Here is a 14,993-nt window from a genome sequence, read left to right as displayed (position 1 = left end):
GAGTTGGTTGAAAAATTGAGGTTTTGCTTCTGGAATCTCAATTCTATTCCATTGATCTATATGCCTGTTCCTATACCAATACCAAGCTGTTTTGATGATTGTAGCTTTATAGTAAAGTTTGAAGTCTGGTAATGTGATACCATCTGCTTTGTTTTCTTTGCTGAGGATTGTTCTGGCTATTCTTGGATGTTTGTGTTTCCATATGAATTCCTGTGTTGTCTTTTCTAGGTCTGAGAAGAATGTTGCTGGTAATTTGATGGGTATAGCATTGAATTTGTAGATTGCCTTAGGTAAGATGGACATCTTCACAATGTTGATTCTTCCAATTCATGAACATGGGATATTTTTCCACTTGTTGAAACACATACTCTTAACCACAATTCAGCCTTTCCAGTCCTAGGTGTTTACTTGAGATAATGAAAGTATATATTTACACAAAGACTTGAATATAAATGTTCATTGCAGCTTTGTCTGTTAATAGTCCCAAACTGGATGCCCATCAACAGGTAAATAAATGTATAAACAAACTGTGGCATATCTACAAGGTATAACTACCTAAAAGAAATGAACTACTGATCAACACAATATGAATGAATCTCAAAATCTTTATGTAGTGAAAGAAGCATTACAAAAAAGGGAACATATATAATTCTATCTGTATAGAATTTGAGAAAATGTGAACTAATATAGACAGAAAGTAGATCAGTGGTTGGTTTCCTGAGGATATGGAAAAGGAGTTGGGAAAAAAATTAGAGGTGGGAGATTACAGAAGGGCACTAGCACTTTTGGAAATGATGGATATGTGCAGGATCTTGATGGTGGTGATGTTTCCCAGGTAAGTATGTATGTATGTATGTGTTTGCATGTAAAAATGTATCAAATTCACACTTTTAATATGTGAAGTTTATTGTATGCCAATTACACTTTGATAAAGCTGTTTTTAAAAAAGAAAGGTGTAATCATAAGTGTTTGTCTATTCATTACTAAAATGTAAGACAATAATTCTTTCCATCTTTTTATTAACTATGTATCCTCAGTACTGGTGTATATTGAGTACTCAAGAAATATTTGTCTGATAAATGAATGATAGAAAAAAAATACTATTATGAATCAAAAAGAGGAGACTACATACATTTTAATTTCATTTCAAGCACTATGTTTATAATAAAAGTATCACTAATTTCCAATAGAAAAATGCTGAATTTAAATGGATCTAAGTAGTATCAGTCTTATTTATCTACTGAAATAATTTAACTGCTTAGTGTCTTTAATATTTTAATTAAGGATTACATAGTTTCTTTTTTAATATCAATAATAGCAAACATTAGTTACTATATATCAGGTACTTCTCTAAGAATGCAACATATATTAATTTATAAATCCCTATAAAACCATATAAAGTAGACTTATCTTTTTCTCATTTACAAGACTGATTAGCAAGAGCTTGGATATAATAAAGAAATCAATCATTTACACTTCAAATATTGCATCTATATCTCATTTAAATGAATTATATATTTTTCGCAAATACTTTTAGATATCCAAACCTTAACTTTCTAATGATTTTCACTTTTGCTTTGAAGGGCCCTCCCCAACTAAAATTAGTTTATAAACCATTATTTCATCCAAGCCTTGTGGATCCCAATTTTTTTTCCTTACAGAGCAGAATAAGACCTCACAATTCTTTCACTACTTTTCTCAATACTTGTCACTGCTTACTAACTGAAGGGAATATGCAAGATGAAAACATTTTTGCTATTCAAAGGGAAAACCATGCTAGAAATACTCAGTACTTGAATAATCCACTCAGTCATGTACTTTCCTATAATTTCAAAAAAAAAGTTAACTCTTCTACCATCTTCCTGACCCCAAAGATCATAACTACTGATAGTATCTGGAAACATTAAAATACTCATATTCTGGGAGAAAACCAGACCATCAATGATTAGTAGCAAAAGCAGCCCACCTAAAAGTTATTACTGGAAGATGGCTGTGATGTGTTGGAAAGCTGAGTGTTAAAAAGATATAATGGAAATATATGAAACTATAAAGAGTAGAATAGGTTCAAGAGTGAATAGGTTCAAGAGAGGTTTAAATGAAATATGGTCTAACTGGTACCTGAAACTATAATAACTGGAGAACATATCTATAACTCTTGAACTTGCATTTTTAAAACCATGAAGTTTGGAAACAGGAGATCCAACCAAAACAGCTTTGTATTTTTTATTTCCTTATAACAAAAATCATTGAGGATATATGATTCATATCAATAAATTGTCTTTACCACAAATTTGGATATCAAAGGGCAATGTACATACTATTCATATGGGAATCAAAATGAAAAATGTTCATATCAACTTATAAAATATTTAAAAGTCTATCATAGTCTTGTCCAATAAATAAAAAGATAAAAGAATGACAATTTGCAGGAAAAAATTAGCCTTTTAAACAACTGAAAATATGCTGAAACCTACTAATAGTAAGACTGCAAAATTGCAATTATGTGTATATTCCTTTCAGTTAGTAAGCAGTGACAAGTACTGAATTAGCAATCATCACGTGGAATATGTATACTATTGATGAGGCTATGCAGAACAGGCATTTTTGTACATTATTGGTAGGAGTATAAAATAGTACAGTTCTTTTTTGGTCTTTTTGGCAATATCTATCAAAACTATAAATCCATTTGCTGTTTGATGATATAGCAAGATCAAATTTAAAAATTTACCCTGCAGCTTATACTTTCATAGATATAAAATACCCAGTATCCAAGATCATTCATTGCAGCCTTATTAGCTTATTAAAATCACATAACATTACAGACTATGTAATATACATATATTAGAATATATGAAGACATAAAGAAGAATGAGAATGCTCTCTGTAACTCAATAATGAAAGGTCTCCAGTGTATCTTAGAAGAAAATGGCCAGATTGTAACAGTGTCTATGTATATGATACCTGGTCTAAGAAAAGGAAGAAATGAAAATGCATGAGTGTGTGCATATTTTCTTTCTATGCTTAAAGAAACAGTATCAAGACAAATAAATTAATAAAATAATTATCTGTAGGTGGGGGTAGGTAAATAGGAATAGAGGCTGGCCGCAAGGACTCAAGCCTATAATTCTAGTACTTTGGGAGGCCAAGGGGAGAGGATTGTCTGAGCCCAGTAGTTCGAGACCAGCCTTGGCAACTTGGAGAGACCTTGTCTCTACAATAAATTTTAAAAATTAGCCTGATGTGGTAGCAACACCTGTAGTCCCTGCTACCTGGAAGGCTAAGGTGGAAGGATCTGAACTCAGCATGTTGAGACTGAGATAGCTGTGATAGTGCCACTGCACTTCAGCCTGGGCAATAGAGTGAGATTCTGACTCAAAAAAAAAAAAAAAAAAGGAAAGGTGGAAATGGGAGTGTGACTTTAGAAGATATCCCTTTATACTGTTTTGTATGTTTAAACTATACACACACAAAACGTAAAAACAACCTTCCTCTGCTAATGCTCTGTGATAAACATTTACAAACATTTACTTAAAAAAATGAAATAAGCTATAGTGAATTGCTGAGGGAAAAAACTCAGTTTTTTCAAGATGATGAACTTTGCTGACGCACTTCATAACCAGTATGACCAACTTAACATTCCAGTCCAATGACTCAGGTTTTTAATAGATCTATATTTTCCTATGCTAAAAGACTACTGATGGGGGAGAGGGGGAAGGCACTGCAGAAAAATCAGAAACTACATAAAAACAATATTCAATGGAAATTCGAATACAAAAGATAATCACTGCCTACATTTTGAAATATTTTTAGAATCTCTTGCTCTCTGTTCTTTTTCATACATTATGTACTGACATCTGGTATTTGATACACTGACATTAGATATTATATACACTGAGAATAAATATACTGAATTATAACATCTGTGATATAAACATTACAGAATAAACAATGCAGGCATTTTCACAGATCACAGAATGAAGAGAATATAAAGAGAAGCTTAATTATTTCCTTCAGTTACTCAAAAAACTGTTGATCAGAGTATGTGAAGCAATGCATATGTTAATTAGCTTGATTTAGTTACACCACAATGTATACATATACTAAAACATCATGTTTTACACCATAAATATATGTAATTTGTACATACAGGTCAGTTTTTAAAAATGTTTATCAGGTACCTACTATGCCCCAAGCACTGTGTCGTGCATTAAGGTTATGGTGCTAAGCATCAGTGACATGATCTTTGCCTTCACACTGCTTACAGTCTACAGCAGAGTTATCAAATTTTTGGCGTAAGGAACACTTTACAAATCTTTATATTTTGAGGACCCAAAGAAGTTTTATTTATCTGGGTAATAGCTATCAATAAATATTACACATTTATATTAAATTTTTAAAAATACTTGATTCATTTAAAAAGAGCAATAAACCCACTGTATGTTATTATAAACAGCATTTTCTAAATTAAATAAATCTTTATAATATCTACGTAAAAAGAAGAAAGCTTCATTCTCATGTCTGCCACAGCATCCAATCTGTTGTAATATGATGTTTAGATGAGGTAGATAGAGAAAAATCAACTTTACACAAATATATTAGTAGGACTACTTATTTGGACTACTTCAAAAGTCTTTCCAGATCATTAAAAAATATATACTAAATGGAGAAAAGTTGAATGCATTCCCCCTCAGATCTGGAACAAGGCAAGGACATCCACTTGCACCACTCCTATTCAATCAACAGCCAGAGTAATCAGGCAAGAGAAGAAAATAAAAGGTACCAAAACTGAGAAAAAAAGAAATCTAACTATCTCTGTATGCTGACAATATGACTGTATACCTACAGAATCCTAAAGACTCCTCCAAGAAACTCCTGAACTTGATAAATGAATTTGGTAAAGTTTCAGGATATAAAATCAACACATACAAATCAGCAGCACTGTTATATAACAAGAGCGAACAAACTGAGAATCAAATCAAGAACTAAACTCCATTTACAACAGCAACCAAAAAGTTAAAATACCTAGTAATATGTTTAACCGAAGAAGTGAAAGACCTATACAAGGAGAACTAAAAAATACTGATGAAAAAAATTGTAGCAAATACAGAAAAATGAAAACACATCCTATGCTCATGGATTGGAAGAATCAACAATGACAAAATGATCATATTACCCAAAGTAATCTACAGATTTACTGCAATTTCTATCAAAATACCAACATCATTTTTCACAGAATTAGAAAAAATAATCCTAAAATTCATACAGAACCCAAAAAAGAGCCAGTACAGCCAAAGCAATCCTAAGCAAAAAGAACAAAGCTGGAGGCATCACATTACCTGACTTCAAATTATAATACAAAGCTGTAGTAACAAAAACAGCATGGTACTGGTACAAGAGCATGCACATGCACCAACGGAACAGACAGAGTAGAGAATCCAGAAATAAACCCAAATACCTACAAATCAACTGATCTTTGACCTGGGGAAAGGACATTCTATTCAACAAATGATGCTGGGAAAATTGGATAGCTACATGCAGTAAAATGAAATTTGATCCCAAATCTCCACATATATAAAAATTAACTCTAGATGGATTAAAGATTTTAATGTTAGACTCGAAACCATAAAAATCCTAGAAAAAAATCTTGGAAAAACGCTTACGTACATTGACCTAGGCAAAGAATTTATGACTAAAACCTCTAAAGGAAAAGCAATTAAAATAAAAATAAGTGGGACGACTTAGATTAAAAAACTTCTTCACAGCAAAAGAAATAATCAACAGAGCAAATAGGCAAAATACATAACGGGAGAAGATATTCGCAAACTATACACTTGACAAAGGACTTACATCCAGAATCTACAAAGAAATCAAACAAATCAGCAAGAAAAATAGTGAACAATCCCATTAAAAAGTGGACAAACAACATGAACAGACATCTCTTAAAAGAATATATGCAAATGGTCAACACATTAAAAAATGCTCAACATCACTCATCATCAGGGAAATGCAAATAAAATCCACAATAAGATACACCTTACACCAGTCGGACTGGCCATTATTAAAAAATCAAAAAAACAATAGATGCTGGTGTGGATGTGGTGAAAAGGGAACACTCATACATTGTTGGCCAAAGTGTAAGTTAGTACAACCTCTATGGAAATGGTGTGAGGATTTCTCAAAGAACTAAAAGTAGACCTACCATTTGTTTCAGCAATCTCACTACTAGGTATCTATCTAAAGGAAAAGAGGTCATTACATTAAAAAAACACACCTGCACTTGCATGTTCATCACAGCACAATTCATAATTGCAAAGACATGGAATCAACCCAAATGCCCACCAACTGATCAGTGGATAATGAAATGTGGTATATATACACTACAGAATACTATTCAGCCATCAAAAAGAATGAAATAATGTCTTTTGTAGCAACTTAGATGGAATTGGAGAACAACATCCTAAGTAAACTAACAAAGGATGAGAAAAGCAAACACCACATGTTCTTACTTATAAGTGGGAGCTAAACTAAGGATCTGCAAAGGCATACAGAATGTACACTGCAGACTCAGAATGGGGGGGAGGAAGAAAGAGATATAGGGACAACAAAATCACGAAGTACAATATGCACAAGTGGGAATGGTGAGTCTAAAGCCCAGATATCTTTGCCACTATGCAATACAATCATGTAATTAAAACTATGTCAGCCGGGCTTGGTGGCTCAGCCTGTAATCCCGCGCCTTTGGGAGGCCGAGGTGAGTGGATTGCCTGAGCCCGTGGGTTCGAGACCCGCCTGGGCAGCAAGACCTCATCTCTACAATAAATCAAAAAATCAGCTGGGCGTGGTAGCGCGTGCCTATAATTCCGGCTACTCTGAAGGCTGAGGCGGAAGGATCGCCGGAGCCCAGCAGGCAAGGCTGCGATGGCTGGAGCGGCCACTGCACTCCAGTCTGGGCAACCGAGTGAGACTCCAACTCAAAAAAACAAAAAACTATGTCTACCCCCAAAGCTATTGAAATAAAAAATAAATAAATAAAATACAATTCTTCTTTTATACTATACCAAAATGCTACAAGTGGGAGTTTCTTAAGGCTAGTTGTTATGTACAATCTAAAAACTTATCAAGAAACTTGTCATATTCTGTTCACTCATACAAGTACTTTATGCATATATTTCATTTCATCACACAGAAAATTTACAGACATGCACACAAACACATATTTGTGTCTATATAAACCAAATGACTTAAATCATGAAAACTGATCTGTATATTCTTACACCTAAAATACTGCTCCTAAAACATTTTCAGGACTATTAAAAATTAAAAATTTACCAAAGTCATCTGATAAGTAACTATTTCTGAAAATGTTGACCTCAGAGGGGAATAAAAATCCCATTATAGTTCAAGAGATTAAAAAGTTTTTATTAATATATATCATCGTTGTAAAAATAATTTCAAATGCCTCATTCCCCACTGCTGCTTGACATTTTTGTTATCATATGCCAATAGAGTCAAAGAAGTGTCCATTTCAAGGAATCTCCTAGTCAGGATTTCCAATATCAAATGATACTTTAGGTTGAAAAACAGAGTATTCTAAAAGATTTTTCCATATCAGAATATTCAGATTTTTCCATATCAGAACTTTAACTGTATTCAAAACATTAGATATATTTTTCTAGAAATATTCCCTAGATAGTTTTAGTTGGTTTAGGAAATTAAATTTTTTTACAGCATTTTATAAGTATTTCAATACAAAGTTTAAAAATAGCATTATTCATAGAATGTACAGTGTTGTCAAAAAATGTAATACAAAGAAATTCTCTACCAGTGTTCAATTATATCATGCTAGATTTAAAACTCAACATTATAAAGAAGACCCTCACATATATACTCCTGTTAGAAATCCTCATCACTGCAAAGTAAATACAGAAATCACAATAAATAAGCAAGTAAAGAACTGCCGCTTGAAGCAAATAGATAACACACCTAAAAAATTCAAGAAAATAAACTGAAAGACTGTTAGAAAAAATGAGAAATTTGATAAAAGAGGCTTGATATAAGATTCATATGAAAAAGCATTTCTATATGCTAACAAAAGTTCATGGGAGGAGGGGGGAAGAAATCTCAGTGACATCAAAACACTTAAAATAGCTATAATAAACCTAATATGAACGTGGAAAACACACACCAAAAGAAAAAGCCTTTACTCCAGGACATTAAAAAAAAAAAAAACTCACTAAAATAGAGGCTTATCCAGTCAGCATTATCATAGAGTTATGAATTCCTACTAAATTAATTCATATGCTTAAAATAATTTTTATGGAACCTGGAAAGGTAAAAGTAAATAGGAAAAAGAAAAGTCAAAAAAATTTTGTGATGGATGGTACAAGATGGCCATTGTGGAGAAACAAACTGGCACTGCTCTTGTGGAGCAAGGCAGAGAGGAGGGATCAAGCTGCTGATGGATGAGGGAGACACCCCAAACACTTTGGACAGATGAAGCACCCTACATCCACAGCAAAGGTCTCTTTGAACACACAGACACCAGAAAAGGATGACAGATGTGGGAATCCAGGCACTCCATCCCCTCCCATGGACAGGACTCATAAAAGAACTAAAGCCCTGCCTGGTGAACAAGAGTGGGTAAGTGTACCTAAGTCACCTTCACCCCATCCCAGCCATGCACGAGTCATCCATCCAGTATGGGAAGAGTCCTGTTCAGGGCACAGTGATTGGCAACCAGACCCCCAAGTGGGGAAAAGAAAAAAAAAAAACATACTGGGCCAGCAGTTGTGAAAGCAGCTTCCACTGGTGGAACCTGGCAGTTGGCTCTCAGGCAGTTTTGCCTGCCTACATAGTGAACCTTGCTGGCATCCAGTCCATCTTCCCAGCCAAATCAGAAAGAATCACCACCAAGCCCTGCATGTCTACAGGGAGGATCCCTTCCTCCTTCCCCTGTGGTAGGGAAATCACTCTTTATCAAGAGGAGAATGTGGGTATGAACAGGGAGCGACAGGAAAGACACCCAAAGGTTTTCTCAATTGTAAGGGTCCTGGGCTACAAACCACAGACAGCCAAACCCCACCACCCCCCACTCCTGCTGAGTGCTAGAAGCAGAGGCTGCTACAGTTGAGAGTCTGACACAGGGTTGAGCAAGGAGCAGAAGTGAATGCCCCTCCCTCACTTACTGACGTATATTGAACCATAGAAATGACTCTAGAACAGAGGGTCAGTAACTAGCTTCAGAGCAACAAAATGAAAAGGAGTAACATAGCAAAGAGAGGCTTGACACAAATGAGGAAAAATCGATTAAAATAATACAGGCAACCATCAATCCTAGGAGTCAGCACCTGAAAAAGCAGCTATCAAAGTACAAATAATGGAAACGTACCCGAATGACCTGCCTCAGATGACAGTCATAAAAATCAGGGATTGGATGGCAAAAATGAACAGAGAGAACCAAGAGAAACTAGAAGCAAAACTCACCTAAGTTGTACAGGAAGGAAAAATGGAGTTGGGCAATTTCAGAAAAACCCATTCTTACGTAATAGAAACAAAAGACTTCATTTTAGAAATTAAAAACACAGTAACAAGCAAAAGAAGTAGAATCCACCAAGCAGAGGAAAGAATCTCAGAGTTTGAAGACCAAAATATGAAATTAACTCAGCCTGTCAAAAACATAAAAGAAAAGCTCAAAAAATGGAGCAAAGCCTCTGAGAGATATGGAACTGTGTGAAGAAGACAAATCAATGCCTGAAGCCAGTATCCCTGAAGCAGAAAGGGAAACTGAGAACATAATGGAACAAGCATTTCAAAAGTCATCCAAAAAAACTTCCTCCATTTTGCTAAAGAGGTGACCCTTCAAGCACAAGAGTTTCAGAAACCCCCTGCAAGGTATCAGTGAGAACACCATCTCCAAGACACATAGTAATCTGCTTCCACAAAGCAAGTATGTAAGACAAATACTAAAGGCAGCAAGAGAGAAAAATCACAATATCTACCAGGAAAGACCTATCAGAATCATTCTAGACTTGTCTGCAGAAACACTACAAGACAGAAGGTGTCCAATCTTAAAAAAAACAAAGAACGGTCATATCCATCACAGGCAAGCACAGAGTCAAGACAGCATACAGAGCACTCACAAAAATAAAAATATACATATATATAAATACAAAAGGAAAAAAGAAGCAAAGCAACTCCCAAAAGTTCCATGACAAGAATAAACTCTCACATTAAAATAATCAATTTGAATGTGAATGGACAAAATGAGTCACTGAAGAGACACAGAGTGGCAAGCTGGATGAAGAAGCACGATCCCACAGTCTGCTGCCTCCAGGAAACTCATCTCAAGGCAAAGGACATCCACAGGCTCAAACCCAGGGGCTGGAAAATGGTCTTTCAGGCAAACGGAAAACAGAAGAAAGCAGGAGTAGGTATTCTGATGTCAGACAAAATAGACTTCAAACCATCAAAACTTAAGAAGAACACAGAATACTACATAATGATTAAAGGCTCAATCCGCCAGCAAAAAATATCCATCATAAACACATGTGCACCCAACACAGGCGCACCAGGCTTTATAAAACAACTACTAAGTAAACTAAGAGAGGACATTGACTCACACAATCATAGTTTGAGACCTAAATACCCACTAACAGTTCTAGATAGACCATTGAGGCAAAAAAACCAACAAGGAGATCCAGAACCTTAACTCAATGCTCAATCAGATGGATTTAATAGACATTACAGAACATTCCACCCAACATCTACAGAGTATACATTCTACTCATCAGTACCTGGATCATACTCCAAGATTGATAACATTCTTGTACATAAATAAATCAAGCATGAACAAATTTCAAAAGATCAAAATATTGCTACGTATCTTCTCAGATAACAGTGGAATAAAAATAATTATTGTCACTAACAAGATCCCCCTAAACATACAAAGACATGGACACTAAACATCATGCTGCTGAATGACTTCTCGGTCAACAAAGAATTCAAGACAGAAATAAAAAGATTCCTGGAAACAAAAGAAAACAAAGACACAATAGAATCTCTGGGATGCCATGAAAGCAGTGATAGGAAGAAAATTCATAGCATTGCAAGCACACATACAGAAACAGATGATAGGTAAACAGCCTAACAATGTCACATGTAAGGGAGTGAGCTAGAAAGACAAACTCATCTAAATCTTAACTTCTGAAGAAGAAACCAGGTCACCAAGATAAAAATCACAACTGCAAGACATTTAAGACAAAAACATCACAGAAAGGATCAACAAGACAAAAAACTGGTTCTTTGAAGAATATGATTGACAGACCCCCAGCCAGATTGACTTGAGAGAGAGAGAGAGAGAGAGAGAGAGAGAGAGAGAAACTCCAAATAAACACAGTAAGAAATGAAAAAAAGTGAAGTCACAACTGACCCTGAAGAAATTCAAAAGATTACCAGAGATTACTATGAACATATGTATGCAAAACCAGAAAACCTAAAGGAAATGGAGAACTTTCTAATATCACACAAACCTCCCAAGGTTGAGACAAGAAGAAACTGAAACTCTAAACAGACTAATAACAATCCAGGAAATTGATTCAGTCATAAAAAATCTCTCCACCAGAAAAAGCCCAAGATCAGATGACTTCCCAGCTAAATTCAACAAAATTATCAAGGAGGAGCTGACACCAATCTTAGAGAAAGTATTCCAGACAATGAAGAAAGATGGAATTCTTCCCAACTCATTTTATGAAGCTTACATCATACTGATAACCCAAATTTGGCAAAGACTCAAGAAGAAGAGAATTACAGGCCAATCTCCTTGATGAAAATTGATGGAGAAAATCTCAACAAGGTTCTAACAAATTGATCCAACAACATATCTCAAGGATCATTCACCCTGACCAGGTGGGCTTCGTTCTTGGGATGCAGACCTGGTTCAACACTTCCAAGACCATAAACATAATTCAGCACATGCAAAACCAAGAACCACATGATCACATAATTAGATGCAGAAAAAGCACTAGACAACATCTAGCATCACTTCTTGATAAAAACCCTTGAGTACCAGGCATAGTAAGGAACATTCCTCAAAACAGTAAGAGCCATCTATGATAAACCTACAACCAACATTTTGCTCAATGGGGAGAAGCTGGAAGTATTCCCTCTATGAAAGGGGACAAGACAAGGATGTCCACTCTCACTCCTCTTGTTTAACATAGTACTGGAAGTCCTAGCCAGAGTAATCAGGCAAGAGAAGGAAATCTAGAGGTATCCAAATAGAAAAAGAGGAAATTAAGCTATTCCTCTTTGTGGATGATATAAATATACCTTGAAAACCCTAATGAATCTGTCAGAAGCCTCCTTGCAGTGAAAACAATCCTCAGAATAAAGAACAAGTGGAAGGTATCACACCTCCATCCTTTAAACTTGATTACAAAGCTACAGTTAGCCAAAGCAGCCTGGTATTGTGGCACACTGACCAATGATACAAGAGTCGGTACACAGATCTATCAACAGGACAGAGATTCCAGAAACAAAAACACGGTCTCTCAACCAACTTATGTTCCACAAAGCCACCAATAACAATCACTGAGGAAAGGAGAACATATTTAGCAAATGGTGCTGGGAAAACAGGCTCACCACATGCAGAAGAATGAAACTGGACCTCCTACCTACCACCACATACAAAAAATAAACTCACAATGGCTCAAAGATGTAAATGTAAAACATCTATCCATAAGAATCCTAGAGAAAAAAAACCAAAACAAAAACGTAGGAAACACCCCTAGGCACACTGGAGTGTAGGCAATGAATTCTTGACCAAGTTCCCTAAAATGAAAGCCATAAAAGCTAAGAGAGACAAGTGGGACATCATCAAACTGAAAAGATTTTGCACAGCAAAAGACACCATCAAGAGAGTAAAGAGACAATCCACAGAATGGGAAAAAAAATTTGTAAATTATGCATCTGACAAAGGCCTAGCACCCAGGATCTACAAGGAACTCAAATGAAGTAAAAGGAAAAACACAACTCCATTAAAAAGTGGGCAAAGGACATGAACAGACACTTCTCTAAAGACGACATACAATGAGCCAACAGGCACATGAAAAAATTCTCAGCCTCACTAACTATCAGAGAAATGCAAAATCAAAATGACAATAAGATACAACCTAATTCTGGTAAGGATGGCTATCATTAAGTCAAAAAACAACAGATGTTGGCTCAGGTGTGGAGAAAAGGGAATGCTTTTACACTGTGTGGGAGTGCAAGCTAATTCAGCCTCTATGGAAAGCAGGGTGGTGATTCCTAAAAAAACTAAAAATTGACCTTCCATATGATCCTTCTCCTGGAAATATACCCAGAGGAACATAAATCATTCTACCAAAAAGACACCTGCAAACACATTTATTGTTGTACTATTCACAAAAGCAAAAACATGGAACCAACCCTATAGTACATTTTAACCCTTAAGACACCTAACTATGTAAGATGACAAGGCGGGTGTCCACCAACAATGGATGTATATGCTTGGGAATGTTCCTTCCTACCCCATGCTGAGGCAGCAAACTGACAATATGGACAGCTAAGGAACAAAAGCTGAAAACACCATGAAGTTTTTCCAACAAATTAAATCAACGATTAACGGGCAAACTATTTGCCTTATTCAGGCTAAACATAAAGGATATATTGTAGGAAGAAAATATTACAGACTATTTTCAGCAGGAGTAAATTCCTGGTAAAGGGGCTTTATTTCCAATATGTTAAATGGATGATAGAAAAAAACAAAAACATTAAACTTGAGAATAAAAAAATTTAAATATTTTGAGAGTTTAAACTTTCTCAAATACCAAGTAGAGAATATTAGTAATAATAATTTCCAAGGAGAATTTTATGTAAAAATTTTTCTACTTTTATTTTACATAAATTGCATATTTTACAATAAATCCATATGTCAACAATTCTGTATAATATATGTCTTCAACCACAAGTTTTTAGTAAAAAGCCTAATATAATGTTTATTTGTCTTAGCTATACTGGCCATAATTTTTCTTGCTCGATTGTACACAAAATTTGATCCCTTAAATATTTCAGAGAAATGACTGTGCATGTTAAGAATTATATATTATTATGTACTACTTAATGTTAATGATTAGATAACATTTTGAATGAAATATAAATTATTAATTATATGTAAAGATTATATTAAAATTAAAATATTTAAATATCATTACATAATTAGTAATAGCATAAAGTTTATATTTTATTGTATTTTACATTATTTGAAGTGTAACCATGAACACATACCTGATATAGACAGTCTTTCTGAGGCAAAGGAGGGGATTGTTCTTCATACACAGGAGGTGGTTTATGTGTGGGTGGAAGGTCGATACTGCATTAAAAAGGTTAAAAAATGAGATTACTGCATTTAGCGAGAAAAAAAAGAAAAGACAAAAATCAAGGTCCTCATATGTTTTAAGACTATTTTCCTCACATACAAATAGATATTTATACTACCTTACATATTTTATTCAGTTCTTATATTTCCATTAATCTATCAAGATAGAAAATAAAAGTAAACATTGGATCTCTTGATGTGAGATTGGGTGAATAGGGAGAGTAGGGCATGGGGGTCATGCAGTTTTTGGTCACTGAACAATCAATGTGGTGTGGGCAAGTTGTTTGTGTAAATCACCCATCATGAAATGGGAAAACATGTTGAGAGAATCTCCACTGAAGATGAGTGCAGGCTCTCACAACAATGCCAGTTGGCACACTGATGCAAATGGGTTCCTAGAACACTTACCAAGTGGAGGAAGCCTCTGCAAGGGTCCTGCTCTCCAAAAGATAATTCCAGTTTTTTTGGGGGAAAATTGTATATTATAATCCACCAAAACCAAGTATTTTTCTTAAAAAAGAAATCTTTAAAACTTCATTTAAGCCGGGTTCGGTGGCTCAGCCTGTAATCCCGCGCCTTGGGAGGCTGAGGTGAGTGG

At 35.1% G+C, this 14,993-nt stretch overlaps 1 protein-coding gene across 1 annotated transcript in view; it reads right to left on the bottom strand.

The window, feature by feature from the left end:
• LOC103253747 (nectin-3-like) overlaps positions 1-14,993 on the bottom strand; it is a gene marked incomplete at its 5' end in the record, with an annotated part of 91,812 nt that overhangs the window by 44,029 nt on the left and 32,790 nt on the right. Inside the window, one exon of the mRNA XM_008051987.2 lies at positions 14,305-14,389. Coding sequence (XP_008050178.1) covers positions 14,305-14,389 — 85 coding nt within the window. The remainder of the gene's footprint in view (positions 1-14,304; positions 14,390-14,993) is intronic.

The sequence above is a fragment of the Carlito syrichta genome, unplaced genomic scaffold (assembly GCF_000164805.1).
Source record: "Carlito syrichta isolate Samal-C Ts95f unplaced genomic scaffold, Tarsius_syrichta-2.0.1 Scaffold250111, whole genome shotgun sequence".
NCBI classification, from domain to species: domain Eukaryota; kingdom Metazoa; phylum Chordata; class Mammalia; order Primates; family Tarsiidae; genus Carlito; species Carlito syrichta.
Note: the sequence above shows the minus strand (reverse complement) of the source record. Positions and strands in the feature narration are given on the sequence as shown.